Genomic DNA, 17,625 nt, shown 5'->3' on the forward strand with positions numbered 1-17,625 from the left:
GCACAGCACTTAGAGCTGCATTTTACACATGACCAGTTTGGGCTGGGAAATCAAATTTCCCATATTCTGAGGCTTTCTTCCATATTTTATCTTTATTTCCAGTATTGTTTCTCATATATGTGTCCAGAACTTCTCTATTAGCCCCTTTCTCTATGAAAGTGTGTGATGTGCTCTGCTGCCTGACCAACAGGAGCTACAGTCACTGTTTATTATTTCCTCATTGGTAATTTACCAAATTTACTCCTCTATTTTCAGTTTACCCAGAATTTGTATGACAACCAGAATGCTTTCAGACATTAAGTTCTTCTGAAACATACTTTTGACACTAGATGGATTTTTCTACTATTTCAAGGACCTGACACATTTGCAATGCAATCCAAATTATTGCCAGTCATAAATAAATTCATTAGGAATGCCACTGAGTTCAGCACATGTCTTTGTCTTTCTTCCATCTAGGTCATGTCAAGGTGAATTTGCATCTGGCTTTTTTTTTTTTTCTTTTCCCCCCTCACTTTTAGTGTGTTTTGGAAGGGATAAGCATGACATGTGGAATCAATATTCAAATAATATCAAGGAAAAGAGATTATACAGAAAAGAAAGAATGCAATTTTATCAGGTTTTAGAACAGGTATCATGTTACTTGCACTGTGCCAAAACCAGTTCTTTTTGCATCTGAATTCAGGTCAGGTACAGCCTAGGATGCTCAAAATGTGAAAAAATAATGCACTTAATAAAAGCAGAAAGTATAGTTATACATATACTGCCAATGATTCTCATCTGTGGATGTTCAAGTAGAAGATCTTTTGCATGCATAAAGTCCTAAAGTAAGTGAAAATCTTTAATTCAGTAGAATTGTATAGTATGGACTTATGAATACTGTTTTTCTTTTTCCTTTTTAATTTATATATAATCCTGTCTAGGATTATATAAAAAGGACACATTATATATATTAGGACACATGTTCTGGCTCCTGAAAGCCAGAACTCCTCCCAGTGTCTACTAATTTCTATATGAATCCAAATAAATCAACCCCACTGTGCTTTTTCTCCTAAATGGCTTTGGAGATTTCTCTTGAATACTGTAAATGGTATGGAAACTCCTGAGATCAATATTTTGCATGTTGCCCATACCTTCCGTCATTAAACCTTATTTATAAACTTCTGGGAACTGTATTACATTGTCAAAGGATACTTCTCTGGGACTGTAAGCCTCAGGAAACAGGGCTTAGGTAACATGTTGTTTGCCTACCCATCTTGTCAGACCCTCTCTAATAACTCTAGAATCTATAAGTTCATTTCAGTTACATTTGGCTCAGAAACAGAAAACTTCAGGCTATGAAGTTCCTCCAAGTTTTAAGAAACATAACAGCTCAGTAAAGGAAAGACTACTTCCTTCAAACTACTACTGTGACTGAAAGGCTACAGCCTGAGCTCAAAGGTTATTTATTGTGTTGGGTTTGCTGGCAGCCAGCACATGCTCAGCTCAAAAGCAGCCCCTTGGTTCTCACCCAGCTGGTAGCTGGGAGGCAGGAGGAAGGAGCTGTGGGCACAGGGGGAAGGGAAGATTGATGATGGGCAGAGAACCTGAGGTGTGGACATGGGGAAAGCGTAAGGAATGGGGCACAGATCCAAAGAAGCCAGGGCTTTCCATTTCTTAAGAGCAGAACTTAATCTCTACTTGGGAGTAACTAGAGTCAAAAGCAACACATCAAAATTAAGCAGACTGAAGTGAGCTTGGCACCAGAATGGATTTTTAGTGTAACCAGCATAACAGCCACCATTTCAACAATTTTTCTTTATCCTAGTTCATCTTCTTTCCCTTAAGCATCCAATTCATTACATACAAAGGTCGGGATTACACTACTGAGAACAGCTTGGTAATCTGATGCCAGTCCACTGTTATTGTTTCTGTTACCATTGATAGCACAAATATTTCTATTTCAAGCATGCTTACTTCTACAACAAGCATGATAAAATTACAGTTCCCAGTGTTTTGTCTTATGCCAGAGAATCCATTGCAAGTGATGGACTCAATGGGTTATATGAAGAAAACTTTGTTTGCACTAGCAGCTATAATTTTGCAATAATAAAGTACTACTAATAAAGGAATGGTTAGTACTCAGAGTGCCCACAGTCACCATTTAGATTTGAGACAGCCCTATTAAGGATGTCTAAAGATGATTGTTCCTGCTTTATAGCCAGAAGAACTGAAACACGTGATGCATTTTTTCCACTTTCCTAAGAAAGTGGTTTAAAACAGACTCTGAGTTAAACATGTCTCTGTTAACTTACTATTGAAGCTCTATTTAGAGTGTACTACATGCACTTCCTAAAAATTGAGTCTCCTTACTCTGAGATGACAAACAAACAAAAAAAAAACCCTTTCCGTGTTTTATTTTTTTGCTTTCCAACAGTCCTGAAAAGCTCATGCATGTGTAGCATCCAAATTCCTGCAGTTCCTCAGAAGTCTCAGGGTTACTGGAGGAGCTTGTTTTACCACAGGTTTACCCATCAATAGAAAAACTTCAGTCACGAGAAAATGTTGGTTTGGATGTCATGGTATCAGGCTGGGTCTGTGCAGAATCAAACACAACAGTTTCAGATGATGGAAGATAAGAGATGAAAGCTCAAGTTCATGTGACACTCCATCACACTAAGGAGAGGTCAAATTTTAGAATAACATTACAGACTGCTGGTAAGGATTCTGCTGGAGAGTAGAGCTGTGCCCAAGGTGGCAGCGTAATTTTGGCTTTACTGGCCTCAGTTTGTTTGCTTTTTCTGACAGCTGGACATACAGAAGGTGCAGGAACTTCCACAGCTGCACTGCCTGCTATCTGTCTGTCATTTGGTGTAGCTCTTGCAGAAGCCACATATGAGCTATAGGTTACCTATGCCTGCATTAAAGGTTAGAAGAAGTAGCACTTTTTTTGATTACTGGTTTGTTAATCCCTTTGAGATCCATACTGTCTTCTTGCTGGCACCAGCAGATGGGAAAGAGAAAATGAACTATAACTTCTTCTACCAAGTCCCTAACAATAAGAATTTGGTTATTTCCACCTACAGCATTGAAGAAGAGAGCCATGGCAAAGCAATTAGTCCAGTAAGATACATCCCATTTCCTTCTTATTCTTTTCTCAGAGCTTTTCTGCAGGTGGTGGGTTGACCCTGGCCAGCCACTAAACACCCACCCAGCTTCTCCCTTACTCCCCCTGAGGTGGGATGGGGGAGACAATTGGGGCAAAAGTAAGAAAAAGGCATGGGTCAAGATAAAGAGCGTTTCATAAGGCAATGAAAGAAAAAAGTACGAAGAAAAATAAGTAAGTGATGGAAAGGCACACACCACCTCCCACGAGCAGACTGATACCCAGCCAGTCTGCAAGCAATGGGAACTTTGCAAAACCTCCCCCCCAGTGCCAGAAGTGGGCATGGTGTTACACAGTGTGCAGGATCTCTCTGGTCAGCTCGTGTCAGCCTACGTGCTGTGGGGGCAGAGTGAGAAACAGAGAAGGCCTTGATGCTGTGAGAGCACTGCTCAGCAGTAGCTTAAACACGGGGGTGTTATCAACACTGCTTTGGCCACAAATCTAAAACACAAGACCACACAGGCTTCTGTGAGGAAAATTAACCCCCTCCCAACCAGACACAATATACTACCAGAGGCTACAGGAAAGCAAGGGCACTTTATCCTTCAAGGAAACATTAATGTGGAAGTTAAATGTACTTCAGCTTGGGTGCATTGATTTAACACTTTTGATTGTTCTAATTTTACTGACTGTAAAATTGGAAAGACGGTAAGACAGAAGCAACTGATGAGAAGTTAGTAGCAAGGGCATTTATGTTCTGTAATAAGAGTGATTGTGAATGCATCATCCCCATGTTCCTAGTCTTGTTTCTGCATCTTCTGAGAGGACACAGTCACCTTCTCCTTGATACTTCACCCAGCCAAAAGCACTGTAGGGGTTTGACAGTAAAATTTTTGAGGTCTGGTAGCAAGGGCTTAAAAAATATTTTTTCTTGGTCAGTCAGAACTTAAGTCTTTTCTAAATATGGCATTAACAATAGGAATTTGACTCAGGATATTTTTTTCCCTGATTTGTATTGGCAATTATGTAGCCTGAAGTATAAAAAGATTTTGGTCAGTTCTTTTTTTAGGGTGGTTGAAATTTGACTGAGTGCAAATTTTTTACTGGTTGATGGACGGAGCTAGTGAAGCTAAGTGATAGTTTTAGTAATACTTTAATAAAAAAGTTCTCCTAAAGATGGGAAAATATTCTACCTTGCATTACAGGTAGAAAACTTGCTCCCCGAAGAAATATAACCATGTAGGACAATGGAACTTCTGGTTTCTACTCTCATTAGACCATCTGGCTTTCTTTTAAAATTCAGAGTTGCTCAACTTCTTCAGCATTGTGAGCCAGCAGCCAATGCTGTCATTTCCTATTTGGCTGTAAATACAGTTCTGGAATCTAGATAATTTAGGATTTTGCCACTGAGGCACAGATGGAGTTAGGAAATAATAAAATTAGGGTGGAAATAAGAAAACCAGAACTTCAGCAACATATTGAGGCTCTCAGCATAGAAGTTCTTAGGTTTTTCTACATCTAATTCCACCATAGTTACACAAAATCATTCACAGGCAGGAGGGATTTAGCTCTTGGATCACTTATTTCTTTTGTTAGCATAGCTCCTCATCTTCTAACAAATTGTGTTCCAGCAAATTCCTGAGCTGGAAGTTTCCTCTGGACCATAGTACGCAATAGTTGTAAATGGCACAATATTAATCAAATATGCCTTTTGTCTCAATTTAATTTTTACCCTTTATCACCTCCCCTTCTCCAAATCATTTATCCTCCCAGCTAATAAATCCAAATGTATTTAGCCTCTCCCCACAGGATCATAAGAATGGCTGTAGTAGACAAGACCAGAGGCCCAACAAGCACATGATTTAAAAAGTATCTGAAAAGGGCAATAATCCCTTATGTATGCCTTCCCATCTTCCAGTAATCTAAGTACTGCAGACTTGCTAAGACAATATTTTGTATTTAAAAGCTGTTAATGTATTTGTATTTTGTCATTTTGATTTTCTGGGTTTTGGTTGTTCAATCCTGAATGTTACTGTAATTCTTACTGGATTATGGACTTTGAGTTCGGGTAACTAGAACTAAAAACAATATACAAGTAGTGCACTGCACTATAAATGTGTTTTACATGGTTTTCTTATCCTTTTCCTAAAGAAGTTCATCTTTCTTGTGTTATTAGTCACTTCTGAGCACTGAACTTTGTTCAGAGAACTATTCACAGTGACTGCAAGGCTTTTCCTGGTTGACAGTAGCTTTTAGAATTTGTCTTGTCTGTATCTTTTCATCCCCTTGTGCATAATGCTGCTTTATGCTCTGGAATACTGCTTTTCAACTACCACTGCTCACACTGTTGTCGAAGCCTCTCACAGTACTTTTCAATCAGCTTTAGATCTGAATTACTAAATACGTTCTTCAAACATAGTCACATCATCATTCCTGCCTTTTCCCAGGTCATTTATGAACTGTGAACAGCTCAGTGTTATGTATGAATCCTTGTGGGATAACCTTTCCGTCATGAAAACTCCGAGTTTACTTTTGTCTTTTGTCTTTTAACTGGTTAGTCCATGAATTGAGGGTCCTTCTTATGCCACATAGAATAACAAAGACATGGGAAAATAGGTCTGGAAAGAAAAACAAGAAATCTCATTTCTCATCAGGTTAATGCCACATTTCCTACAAAATTTCTGACAGAGGTTCATCTGATCTTTTCTTAAAAAAAATCTAATTATTTTAATTTTAATTACACAGTATCTTCAGATAATTGATTGTGTAATTGTCTTTATCACTCAAAGGTTTTGCCATATATACATCTCACTTGGTACAACTGGTGTTTGTTACTCCTGTCCCATGTCTCCTACCCTAAGATGATTTATTGATGCCCTTATGAACATTTGCTGTTGAAAACATTTGTAATAGGGCATCAGAATCTGATCAGCTAGGAGCAACACTAAAGAATAATATATCTTCTCTCTATATAAATGATGCACATTGTATAGACCTGTCATCAAATATTTTTTTATGTAGCTGTAGCTTGCATTTAGGATGGATTCTGCCAAAACTTATTATATCCAAGGAAAAAGTTGAAAACCTAAGAGTACAACTCAATGTGGTTCAGGTTATCCTTTTAGCACAACTCTATTTCTTCTGTGGGAATGAATTTAACAGCAGAAAGCCATCAGAGCAGTTTAGCTGTATTCTCCCTTATATGCTTCAAGAGTGAGCAAAGAAACATCTTTCCTTTTCCATTACGTGGTACTGTCTTTTCCAGTGGATTCTAATGCAAAGTTTAGAATTACTTAACTTCCAAAAACTTTAATGACTGGCAAGGAAATACAGTGGATGGAATATATTAGTGCTAGAATGAGAATGCAAACAATGCAGGAATACTGAAACCATGTATACCAGTGAGAAGACAAGGAAACTCAGTTACACTGACTGCACAGTTCCAAAGGATGAAATTTTAGGCTGCTATATTTGGAATTAGAGTTTATGCTTTCTCCATAATTATGGGCAACTTCTACATTTTTGGAATTCAAGGCTTTCTCTAAATCTCTGCTTTGGAAGTATTGGCTTGCCTTCTAAACCAGCTGTCATATTGATTCTCAAATGTGAACACAAAGGCATTAGTTAGTAGTATCCTCTGGCTTTTTTGTTATTTTTTTTTTTCCTGTTGAATTGCAGCCAGCTCACAATACTGCATGCTGCTCCCCAAATGAAATACGCTTGTGCATCTTGTTTCACAACTCACAGGGACTAAGTGGATATTCTAAGAAAGATATACCTGTGGTTACACTGCTTGAGCAATAAGGTTGAGGTAAAGAGGCATAATGATGAACAATGCAGAATTATTTCAATTCATTCACTTTAACCACTTTATTTCACATAAAAAACTATTTTACTTTGCTTTCTCCCACTGTTTTTACTTGCTGAATTCTGAATTACTTTGATTTTATCGAGTAAGTGTTCATACTTGCTAGTTTGTAAAGAGAAGGTAGGGAATAGCTTTTGCAAGCGTTCTCTTAACATGGAGGAAAGCACTACAGACTATTCTGGGACCAGGTTCTTGGATTATGCTCAAGAAAAGCAGCACAAGGTTTCTCATTTAGTACTATTTGGATTATAGTACTATAAAAATAAATTAGAAAACCCCCAACAAAACAGAGCTAGCCAAATAATTATATCATGAGTGCAGAAGTCAGCGCTCCCTTCTTTCATTCCTAGCACGCTCTCCAGATTTACTGTAAAATCATGATAGAGCCTCTTAGTTATCTACTTTATTTAAACCAATATAATAAGGTTAATACTTTAACTATAGGGGTTTAGAAGTTAATTGACATAAAAAATTCCAAAATTCAGAGTTTTATTGGGAATCATAACATATGAACTTGAATGGATATGAATCAATTGTGGACTTTTTAATCTGTCCCTATTAGAAATCTTCTGGTATTCTGTCCCACTTTCATTAGGCTCTTCACTCTGACACTAATATGTTTTAAAATCCCAAATACATCTCTACACATTCTGAAACAAGTCTGTTAGTTTTTCTCTGCTTATGAAGAGATGGTAATACAGAGACCTCTGTTCATCCTAAGATTTCTCTGCTTGTATCCCTTGGAATTCTGAGAGCCATCCTTCCACTCTGAAGTGAAGCAACATTGGCTTTAAATGTGACAGACAGAAGTCAACACTGAGTGCATGTGTTTATTAATATCCCACCCAAGATCTACTGGAAAAAATGCTATCTTGATCCCCAAGAATCAAAAATTTCCTATTAGATTAACAAGTAAAAGCTTACAAAGAGAGTGAGTTAAAAGGTGCTGCTATTTCCAAATGTGGCCAAGAAAAATAAAAAAATCCCATCACCTATCTTTTGGTCTCACTAACAAATGAAGAGAGAATTCTAAGAGATTGCCCAAGGAAAGAAACATGCTGGAAAGAAAATAGGAGTGTATTTTAAGTGCAAGGCAATCTACAAAGAAGAACAAAGTCCTTAATGTATCGCTTTCTTGACACTGAAGTGTTAAAAACCAAATTTTTCCTTTTTACATTTCCTTTTTAAGAAATTCATGTCTTATCTGTGTTGAAAAATTGTTTAGAGATCTGGTGATACTCAATTCCTCAGCTTTCAGTCTTGCTTGATATATCTTTCACCTCCAGCGAAATTTAACCACAGTGACTTGAGATTTGGAAGAAATGGTGACTCTAATGAGTGACAATGTGGCATCTTCATTCAGGCTGGCAGGCTGCTGAAAAAAGTCCTGCTTGCAATCTGCAACCCCATAATTTTCTGTTTTCTTTGCTGGGGCTACTCAAACTTTCTGCATCAGTACAATTAACAAATGATATGGAACTGCATATTAAAAATGTTACAGTAATTTCTCTTCTGACCAGATCAGTACAATCAGTAAAACGCTTTAAAAGAAAATGTGAATGCTATTAAATATGTGTCACTGGTATCACAACTGTTCCACTAACTTGGAAGAGCAATGAATTGTCGCTGTATTTTTCTGTCTCTTTCTCTCAAACAATTTACTGACACTGCTCTGTAAATGGCTGCTTGCTGCTGCTCCTCCTCTGGGAACCATTTGGAGAGGAGATACCAGGCAGCTGTTTTCCAGCAGGTCTGACAGTCTGTGCCCACACAAACAGTTTTTTCCACCTTTTGAAGTTGAAACGGAATCCTGCTGTATACTCCAATCTCAAGAAGAAACAAATGTGCCCATTTCCATCTTTCAACCATAATAAAACTGCTCAAATGAGACAGCAACCTCATTCTTACCAGACTCCAAGCTGGCTTGTACTTGAAGCTTTTCAATTGGTTCTACACTTTTAGTGGCTTTTGTGTGGCCAACAGAGGGATTCAGAAAGTAGAAGTAGGGCTGAGTCAGGAGAGAAGGAATCAGGGCACAGATCACGTTCTGTGCTTTTCACTACCTGATTTGTACTGGCCCAGCCTTCACTGGCAGGGCTCACGAGGGGAATGAGAAGAGCATGGCTTGATTAGTCCAGCAAAATCAAGGCTGTGTGGGGATGAGACTGCTGTCTATAAATACTTTTGGCAGGGGCACACACAGGAGAGCGGGAAAGGCTACTTCAGGACAGCATTTGCACTGGAAGAAAAGATGGACATGGTACTGGTCACAAAGAAAAGCAGGTTTGGCATTTTTAAAAGGCTTCCAGCTGTTAGAGAGGTTTCTCTCGGACAGCCTCCCAGTAGCAGCAGTGAGGGCCAAAAAATTTACTGGCAAAGCACAATTAATTTAGGGAAGAAAGGATAAAACGGCTGCTTGCAACACTAGGGAGCTGTGTACAGTATAGGCTGGAGGGGAAATTATGCTGCCTTGGCTTACAAGTGCCAGGTTGCCATAATGAGGGTGCTCTTAGCCCTCTCTCACCAGCACTGTGGACTTAAAATAAATTTTAATAAAAGACAGTCTTGTCAATACATTGTAAAGTTGAAAGAGTAAAAACAAACACCTTAGTGGTGGAAAGGGGCAATAATGGCTATTTTTCTTGGTCAAAGAGGGCAATGGGAACTACTTGAAGAGTTTATTATTATCAACAGCAAGGTAATCCGTATTTCTCTTGATGTTAAAACTGCCAGAATAAATCTGGGTAAAATAACCTTCTACAGATAAGTTTTCTTCTTTATGTCTGTTTTCTTCTCAGTGCTGGTTTTGATTACTAGGTGACCAAAGATGTGAACACTTTGCAAAATTTAAATAGTTAGCTCTAATTTTAGTAAATGTCTTTAATGTTGTCACTGAAAGATCGATGGTGTTCTTTCTCCTGTTCGGGAAAATTGCCAGCTCATGATCAGGGATCAGGCCTTGCTTAGAAAGATCCACATCTGCAACTGCAAAGCACTTGCAGTTCTCTGGAAAATATTACTTTGGTATAGGAGTGATGAAGTTTTCTGAGAATTTCAGTTGGTAGCTACCTGTCCCAAGGGAAATTCTGAATCATCTATTGCCTTCGGGAAGAAATAATCACCTCAAAATGGTTACACTCCTGCCTTTCCTTGAGAAACAAACTTCTGGCTATGACCTCATGACTTAGCTATGCACTAGTAATCATATATAGCACCGTTCCTTATCGTGCAGTTGACACCTCCCTGTGCTTTGTCAGCAATGACAGCTTCTCATCAGCTCCTCTACCCCTCCCATCCAGCATGTGGAAAAACTTTCCATTGTGGTAAGTAATGCTGGCAGAGCAGGTGATGAACTGAGATAGTTTCTGTGTAAGGAGAGATGCCATTTTTACTCTGCCCTCTTCTCATTTAATTCTGCTTCATTCACTTGCTGCTGGCAGGAGTAATCTGAGGTTGAACACACAAGGTGGGGATTGTCCTTTGCTTCTAGAGGGGGATGTAACCTGCAGGCTGTACAAGATAGGTCAAGGTTGGCCTTACACTCCCTAGAGCTCCCTGGAAGGAAGCTGTAGGTGCGGATCAGCTTCTTCTCCCAGACAACAGCTGAGAGGATGAGAGATCATCTCAAACTGCACCACGGAAGGTTTATGTTGGACATTAGGAAAATTTCTTTACAGACAGGGTCATTAGACATTGGAATGGACTGCCTGGAGAGGTGGTGGAGTCACAATTTCTGGAGATGTTTAGGGAAAGAACGGACATGGCACTCAATGCCACGGTCTGTAGCTGACATGGCGCTGTTTGGTCACAGACTGGATTCGACCTCAGAGGCCTTTTCCAGCCCGATTCTGTGATTCTGTGTGACTTCATACAGTTATCTCTGCCTGGCACTTCCATAACACAAGTAACCTTGCAGAGTGACGCTTCTCACAAACAGAATCTTCGAGAGACTGAGACATAGCATTAAAAGGCCTGAACGTTTCTGTGATCTCAAAGTACTCTGATGAAATCCGAACCTCAAAGCAGCGCGGCGTCTGTCTAAAAATCTCTCTGCCAGGGGCTGAAAGGGCACAGCCTTGCTACGGCATCGTATCCTAAAGACGCAGCAATCCACCTGGTTTGTATATGAGCGCACAGTATGAGCCCCTGTGTTTCTGTAAGCGATCGGTTTATTTAGCAGCACACGACTGCACGAATTATCCAACACCTCCCACTTCCAACATGGACCCGCAGCGCCACAGCGCCGGGGCCGGCCTAGCCCCGCCCTGCCCCGCCCCGCCCACCACACGGCGGGGCAGCACTGACCAATCACGGGGCAGCAGCCCGCAGGGGGGCGGGGCCGGACCGTGAATGGCGGCTGGCGAGATAAACAAGTCTCTGCACTGTTCGGCGCCCCGCAGCATGGGGTGTGTGTCCACAGTCTATTCCTCTGGTCCTCCCTCCCTCGCTCCCTGCCAGCCAGAGGCGCCGCGTCCGGCCGCGTTCGTTGCTCCCGCCTGTGCGCGAAATGTGAAGAGTCAGCAAGTTCCCAGCGGCCGCTGAAACGCTCCGGTGTCTCCGGAGAGGGCAGTGCGCCGACGCCGCCCGGCCGGGGCGACCCGGGGCATGCCGGGAGTTGTAGTTCTGCCGCTACGGCGTCCCGCCTGCGGCGGCGGGGCCGGCTCCCGCAGCCGCACTACGACTCCCGGCACCTCGCGCGCCGCGCCGCGAGGAGCCCCGTTGAAGCGGGTGGCGGCGGCGGAGCGCGCCCCCTCCCCCCCGCCGAAAAGCCCCAAACCAAAACAAAAACAAACCGCCCCCCCGCCCCGTTCCCCTCGCCCGCCGCCCCCGCCGAGCCCCGGACATGGCGGCGCCGGGAGGGGGCTCCGCCAGCTGCGGGTGCTGATCCGGCCGCCGCGTCCCCCTGCCCGCCCGTGCCTCCCCGCCCATGGGCGAGACATGGACTACGAGTTCAAGTCGAAGCTGGCGGCCGAGCGCGAGCGGGTGGAGGACCTGTTCGAGTACGAGGGATGCAAGGTGGGCAGAGGCACCTACGGGCACGTCTACAAGGCCCGCCGCAAGGATGGGTAAGGGCCGCGCCGAGAACCCCCTTCCAACCCCCCCCTCCCCCCGCACCAGCGCCCTCCCCTCCTTCCCTCCCCTCCTTCCTTCCCCTCCCTCCTCGGAAAGTTTCTGGCAGCGCGGGGGCCGGAGCGCGGAGCCCGCTCGGGGATCCCCGCCCCGCGCCGGGAGCGGGCCCCGGTGTCCCGGCCCCGCGCATCGCTGCCCGGCTGCTCGGAGCGACGGAACCAGTTAGGGTGTAAAAAAACCTCTAAGATCATGGAGTCCACCCTGTGACCGAACATCACCGTGTTCAACTAGACCGTGGCACTAAGTGCCACATCCAGTCTTTCCTTAAACACTTCCAGGGACGGGGACTCCACCACCTCCCTGAGCAGCCCTTTCCAATGTCTAATCGCCCTTTATGCAAGCAGTCCTGCCTAATGTTCAGCCTAAAGCTCGTCCCGCTCTGCCCCGCTCCCCCCCGCCATCCCTGGTGGTGCGGTGTCAGCAGGCTGTGCCCTGGGGTCGCCTTTGCTTTGCACGCCGTGTTCCAGGTCGCTTTCGTCTTTTGTGTGACCGCGTTCGTAATTTGACGTTCTGTTCCGATTACTTGCAGGGGATTGAGAAGGGAGGAGTACCTGGCTCCCGACGGCCCCTCCCCGGCTGCTCCCTCCCGAGCAGCTCCCGGGGTGTGCGGTGGTCCCTGGTGTGTCCCAGCCCCAGGCACCCGCTGATGCCAGTGCCGGGCACGCTTGGCTCGATGGCCTGTCCGGGACGCTCCTTGTAGGCAGAGCTGGTGGCTTCTGTCTGGTACCTATGCACAGGCGTGTCTCCATCAGTGTCCTGTGAGAGAGCAGGATACAAGTCCCTGTCCCCGAACGCTTGGCTGGTGGCTTGATCCAGAGAGGTCCTTTAGGCGTTAAGCCCATATATGTTGGCTAAGCAAGGTTTCTTCTCTTCTCTGAGGAAATTCGGTACCATGGGATAGGTGTTTCATGGATGCCGTTTTCACAGTATTGTAGTTAAGAGAGCAGTGGGGAGCTAGGATTGCAATTGGGGACTGTTTGACTGGCATGCAGTTATTGAAGGGGAGCAGTCCTGAGGCCTGAGCAACAGTCTCGTGCAGGTGTGGGTTCCAAATAGAATCCTTTGCTTTCAGAAGGGCCATTGCGCACTTTTTCACTGTGGTGTGTGCCTGGTGCACAAACACAGGCTGTGTTTGCAGTGTTCTAAACATACTGTAAGGTTGGCTAAAATATGCCTGTGAATTGGAGGTGATTCCTTTCTGTAATAGCCTTCCATTATAGCCAACTGAAACTTTGGAAAAGAAGAGACTGAATGTGGAAAAATGACAACTCTTAAATAAATTTTTGGAAGTGGTTAATGACAGGCTGCTGCTTCAGATTAGTAGAGAAGTTTAGGCTGTAGGAATAAATGGCATTCATGTGTGTCTTGAAAATTTGAACTCTGAATTAGGAGGCTGTAGTGTAAAAGTGATTAATAACTGAAAGGTAGACACTAATTCCAGTGAAGGATTAAATACCAGGAAATGAGCTCTGATTCTGACTAGCTTGCTCTGCAGCCATAGGAACACTAGAGCATAGCTAACTTGAAATATCAAAGCTTTTCCAGGTATCACAGCTGCCACTGAGTTCTTCCAATATTTTTGTGTTAAGTGATCATGGTTGCTTCTTTTTCCTAAGTGTTAATTTATATATATAAAAATATATAAAAATATATAAATATATTTATATAAAAATATATAAAATATATAAATATATATTTATATATAAATATATATCAATATATATAAATATATAAATATATATAGTAAAACATACATGGGATAGCAAGAAAGCAGTAATAAGGAAAGGAAGTAGTAATAAAACCACCAAAATGCTAGTTAAATGTTTGTTGCTGTTCTTTGATACAGTAAACCTAAAACTGCTGATTGTAAGAACAGCAAAAAAAGGCAGAGCTTTGGGTTTACTGTTTTACGAAAGAAAGAAAGAAATTTGATGTAAGTAAAAATCAGACATTTTGCATTTCCATCATCTGCAAAGGAAATCCGTCATAGGAATTGCATTGCTGCTACAAAGCACGATAAAGAACAGGTCTTCAAAATCCCTACAATAATATGACAAATGCCAATGGGTAGTAAAGCAAAAGTAAATATGATAACCATATAGCTAATGTGTCAGAGCTGGGAATAATCAAAGGGAGACCTTGAGCCGTTAGACAAGTAACTGGTAAAAGGAAGTGCAAAGGTGCAGTGCTGTCAGATAGATTGACATGTAATATAACATGGCACAAATTCAGCTGTACTATATGCTCAGAGACTTTACTTCATGAAGCTTAGAAAGTGGCCTGTTTTTTTCTTTTTTTCTTGGTCTGCATTTTATGGCATTGGTAAGTTCACTGTTAGTTGCTTTTGTGTAACTTTAGATCCTTGGGTGAAAGGAAGATGTGAACAACTTAGGAAAAAATTAGAAAATAACTAAAACCATTAATATGTGATGATTTCCTTATGTAAACACCTAGCTAAAGTATAGCTGCAGGTTGGAGGATATTTAGCATTAGTTATGAACTTTAAGGGGTCCCTAAAGAAAGAAATTAGTAAAAGAAATCTAGCAGTGGTGCATATTTATTGTGTGCTGATCACTGGGGGCTTTTGAGCCTCATGTAAAGGAATTCTTCTTTAGCTGACTGCAGAGACTGTTTCAGTATTTTGCAAGGCATTCCTGTGTGAAAGAGAAAGTTTCTGGCTTCTTGCTTCGTGTAGTTAATTTACAGTCTCAGGAGGACGAGGGCAATAAGAACCTTGTAGCTCTCCAGAAATTCCACTGAGAACTTGTCACTTCATGTTTCAAAAAGTTGGCATATGAATTTTATGAAATAGTAAAATGTGTTTATATGGAGCTTGGCAACTGTTCGATAAAATGTTTGTAGAAAAAGTGGTTTTGTTGCTTAGATCTCTGTGAATGGCTTGTGCATAAAAGCAGTTTCTTGACAAAGTAACAGCTTAGTTTGGCTTTTTCAGCCTAGAGTAGAATATCATTTGGGCATGTTTCTAGTGAGCTGACTGGTTTCTATGAAAGTTAAAAGAATTTTTTCTTTTTTAAAGAGTCAGATTTTAGCAATGTTGGTGTTACATTTGAATGCACTACAACATTATGTTTTTAGAGATTTTGAGCAGCTGCAGCTTCTATTTAGTTCAGTAGTGTTTGTATGGTCTGAGGTCTGGAGGTACTACTTGTGTTATATATTTAGCTAAATTAGGCACCTGGGTTTACAGAACTTTTTCATTAATACCTCTGTGGTCCAGAAGGTGTAGAAAACAAGTATTTATATAAGTTGTCCAGTCCTTTATTTCATGTACAGTAAAACTGGACCAGTGACTTTGATGGAGGAAATCATGATAAAAGCATCATGATTGCAATTCAGTCATCAATATTAGATTTTTAGCTCTTTATGTAGCTGGAAAATCTGTTACAGGTTTTTTGTTTGTGTACTGCTTCAAAGCATCATGTTGACTTTTTCTAAATGTTTTTTTTGGGACACATTCACATCTGTCTAGTAAAGTAAAGAATGCAATTTTTCCAGTCATGGTTAGGAAAATATAGTTTTGTTTCATGCCTTACCTCTCCTCGTTACATTCCTTACATTCTCTTTGATGGTATTTTAAGCTACCATGTTGTGCTTAGTTGTTTCACTTCTTGTATCCCCTCCTCATATGAAAGGCAAGTTTTAGGATGAGTGAGGTTTGGAAATTCTGTTTGTTGTGTATGCCTGAGTTATTTTCCTTTACTTTTTCAAAATAATCAATCTTTGAATCCAGGCCACTACAGAGTATTTCTTCACCAGGATGTCAGTCCAGCTGCAGGTGGAGGTTTGCATGAGTCAGCAAGCTGAAAAGGCACCACTGCTGGTTAGTCAGGAGCGCAAGGAATAGTGGGATGCTTGAGTCAAGTAGAAAATAGGCCACTCTGTTCTTCACTCTGTAGCAGCAACAGCAGATGCAACACTTGCAAAAGCTGTATCTTCATGTAAATACAGCCTTTCTATTTATTGCTGCTTCTGCTTACCTGTAAACAAACACTCGAGGTGGCTGCTTTTTCTCAAACTGGGGCTATTTTAATTTTCATTTGACTCACTCTCTGCATTTAGGAAACAAAGGTTCTTATAAATATTACCTATATAGCTACTTGGAAAGAAAAAATAAGTTTGTAATTTTAGTTTAATCTGTATGTTTTAGAACACCTTTCAAAAAGCAAGTATGTGCTTTTTAATCTTGTTACTGAAGGAATGCCAGAAATACGAAGTGATCAGCTTTCAAAAGGGTGGCAGTAAGGGCCAGGATTTGTACCCTGGGCAGCTGCCAGGCTCCCTGCCAGCTCAGGAGCTGGTGCTGCCCTGGCGGACCCTCCTGCCATAAAAGGTTTGGCTCTGTACTTACAATGTATCAGCTAAACCAAGGATGTAGATTTATATGCTGCTGAAGTAGTATGCTTTTGTAGCTTGTCAGATTACTTTATTGTTACTGTACCTGTAACTTTTCAAAAGAGAGTTGGTATAAACCAGGTTTCATCTTAGTTGCCAAATACGGAATTCCCTTTTGAGAACTGGACAACAGCGATGCAAGTCCAGAAACATCACTGTGGAACACAGGCATAGGAAGGGGAAGACAAATGAAATATTCTTTCCTTCTTCTTACCCCTATTTTTCAGTACTGTAAGTTTGTAACTGAAGAGGAGTCTGTTTTCCTCCTTGGACTGACACTGGTGTGCAGAATCATTAATGTAAGGCTCTCAACTCACAGCTTCCAAGCCCACATAAGAGTTGAGTGCCCCTTTCCTGGCAGTGTTCAAGGCCAGGTTGGATGGTGCTCTGAGCCACCTGGTCTAATGAGAAGTTTCCTTGCACAGGGCAGAAGAGTGGAACTAGGTGATATTTAAAATTCCTTCCAACCCAAACCATTGTATGGTTCTATGAAAAGTAGGATATGGGGAGAGAAAGAAGGATGAAGTATCTAGCCAAGACAAGTATATAACCTTAACATAGGAATGCTGCTTGTGATTGTGGCTATGTCAGCTTTCCCTTGTTTTAGTTTTTTTATTTGATGAATATTTTTTTGTTTGAAGCAGAAGTAAAAAAATACTGCTTGAGAGAGAGAAAACAATAATCTGCTATGAAGCATGGCTCCATGGGAAAAACAGGATTTCTGCTGGAGCAGCTTAGTGTATTTGGTATTTCTGCTAATATTACATTTTCAGAGGTTGCATCTGGTCAAGGTGGTGGCTCAGATCACTGTGGTAGTAGAAAATGGAAAGTGTAGAAGAGGTAAAGGTAATCTGCTTGATCTCTTATGTCAGTATTTGTATAGCAATTAATTTGTGTATTGTTCTCCCCATATTCCTATTTAGTAAAACTTAAATTACTTACGTTATATGGCAGGAGTTTGTCAGGAGAGGAAACTTGCACTCAAGTTAGCTAAATGCTGCAAATGAGCAATGTTGGTGGCAAAATGCCTGGGGACTGAGTACATGTGTACTGCAGTTGCATTTGCTCTTAAAAGAGAGGCAACTCACTGATGTGGCAAGGATTATTTCTCTTGAATGTGAAACTGGAAAAT

The 17,625-nt window shown here is 41.6% G+C and overlaps 1 protein-coding gene across 1 annotated transcript in view; it reads left to right on the forward strand.

The window, feature by feature from the left end:
• Positions 1–11,680: 11,680 nt before the first annotated feature.
• CDK19 (cyclin dependent kinase 19) overlaps positions 11,681–17,625 on the forward strand; it is a 121,866-nt gene continuing 115,921 nt past the window's right edge. The window contains exon 1 of the mRNA XM_059467871.1: positions 11,681–12,016. Within this exon, the coding sequence (XP_059323854.1) occupies positions 11,889–12,016 (128 nt within the window). The 5' untranslated portion in view covers positions 11,681–11,888. The remainder of the gene's footprint in view (positions 12,017–17,625) is intronic.

The sequence above is a fragment of the Ammospiza nelsoni genome, chromosome 3 (assembly GCF_027579445.1).
Source record: "Ammospiza nelsoni isolate bAmmNel1 chromosome 3, bAmmNel1.pri, whole genome shotgun sequence".
Taxonomy (NCBI): Eukaryota; Metazoa; Chordata; class Aves; order Passeriformes; family Passerellidae; genus Ammospiza; species Ammospiza nelsoni.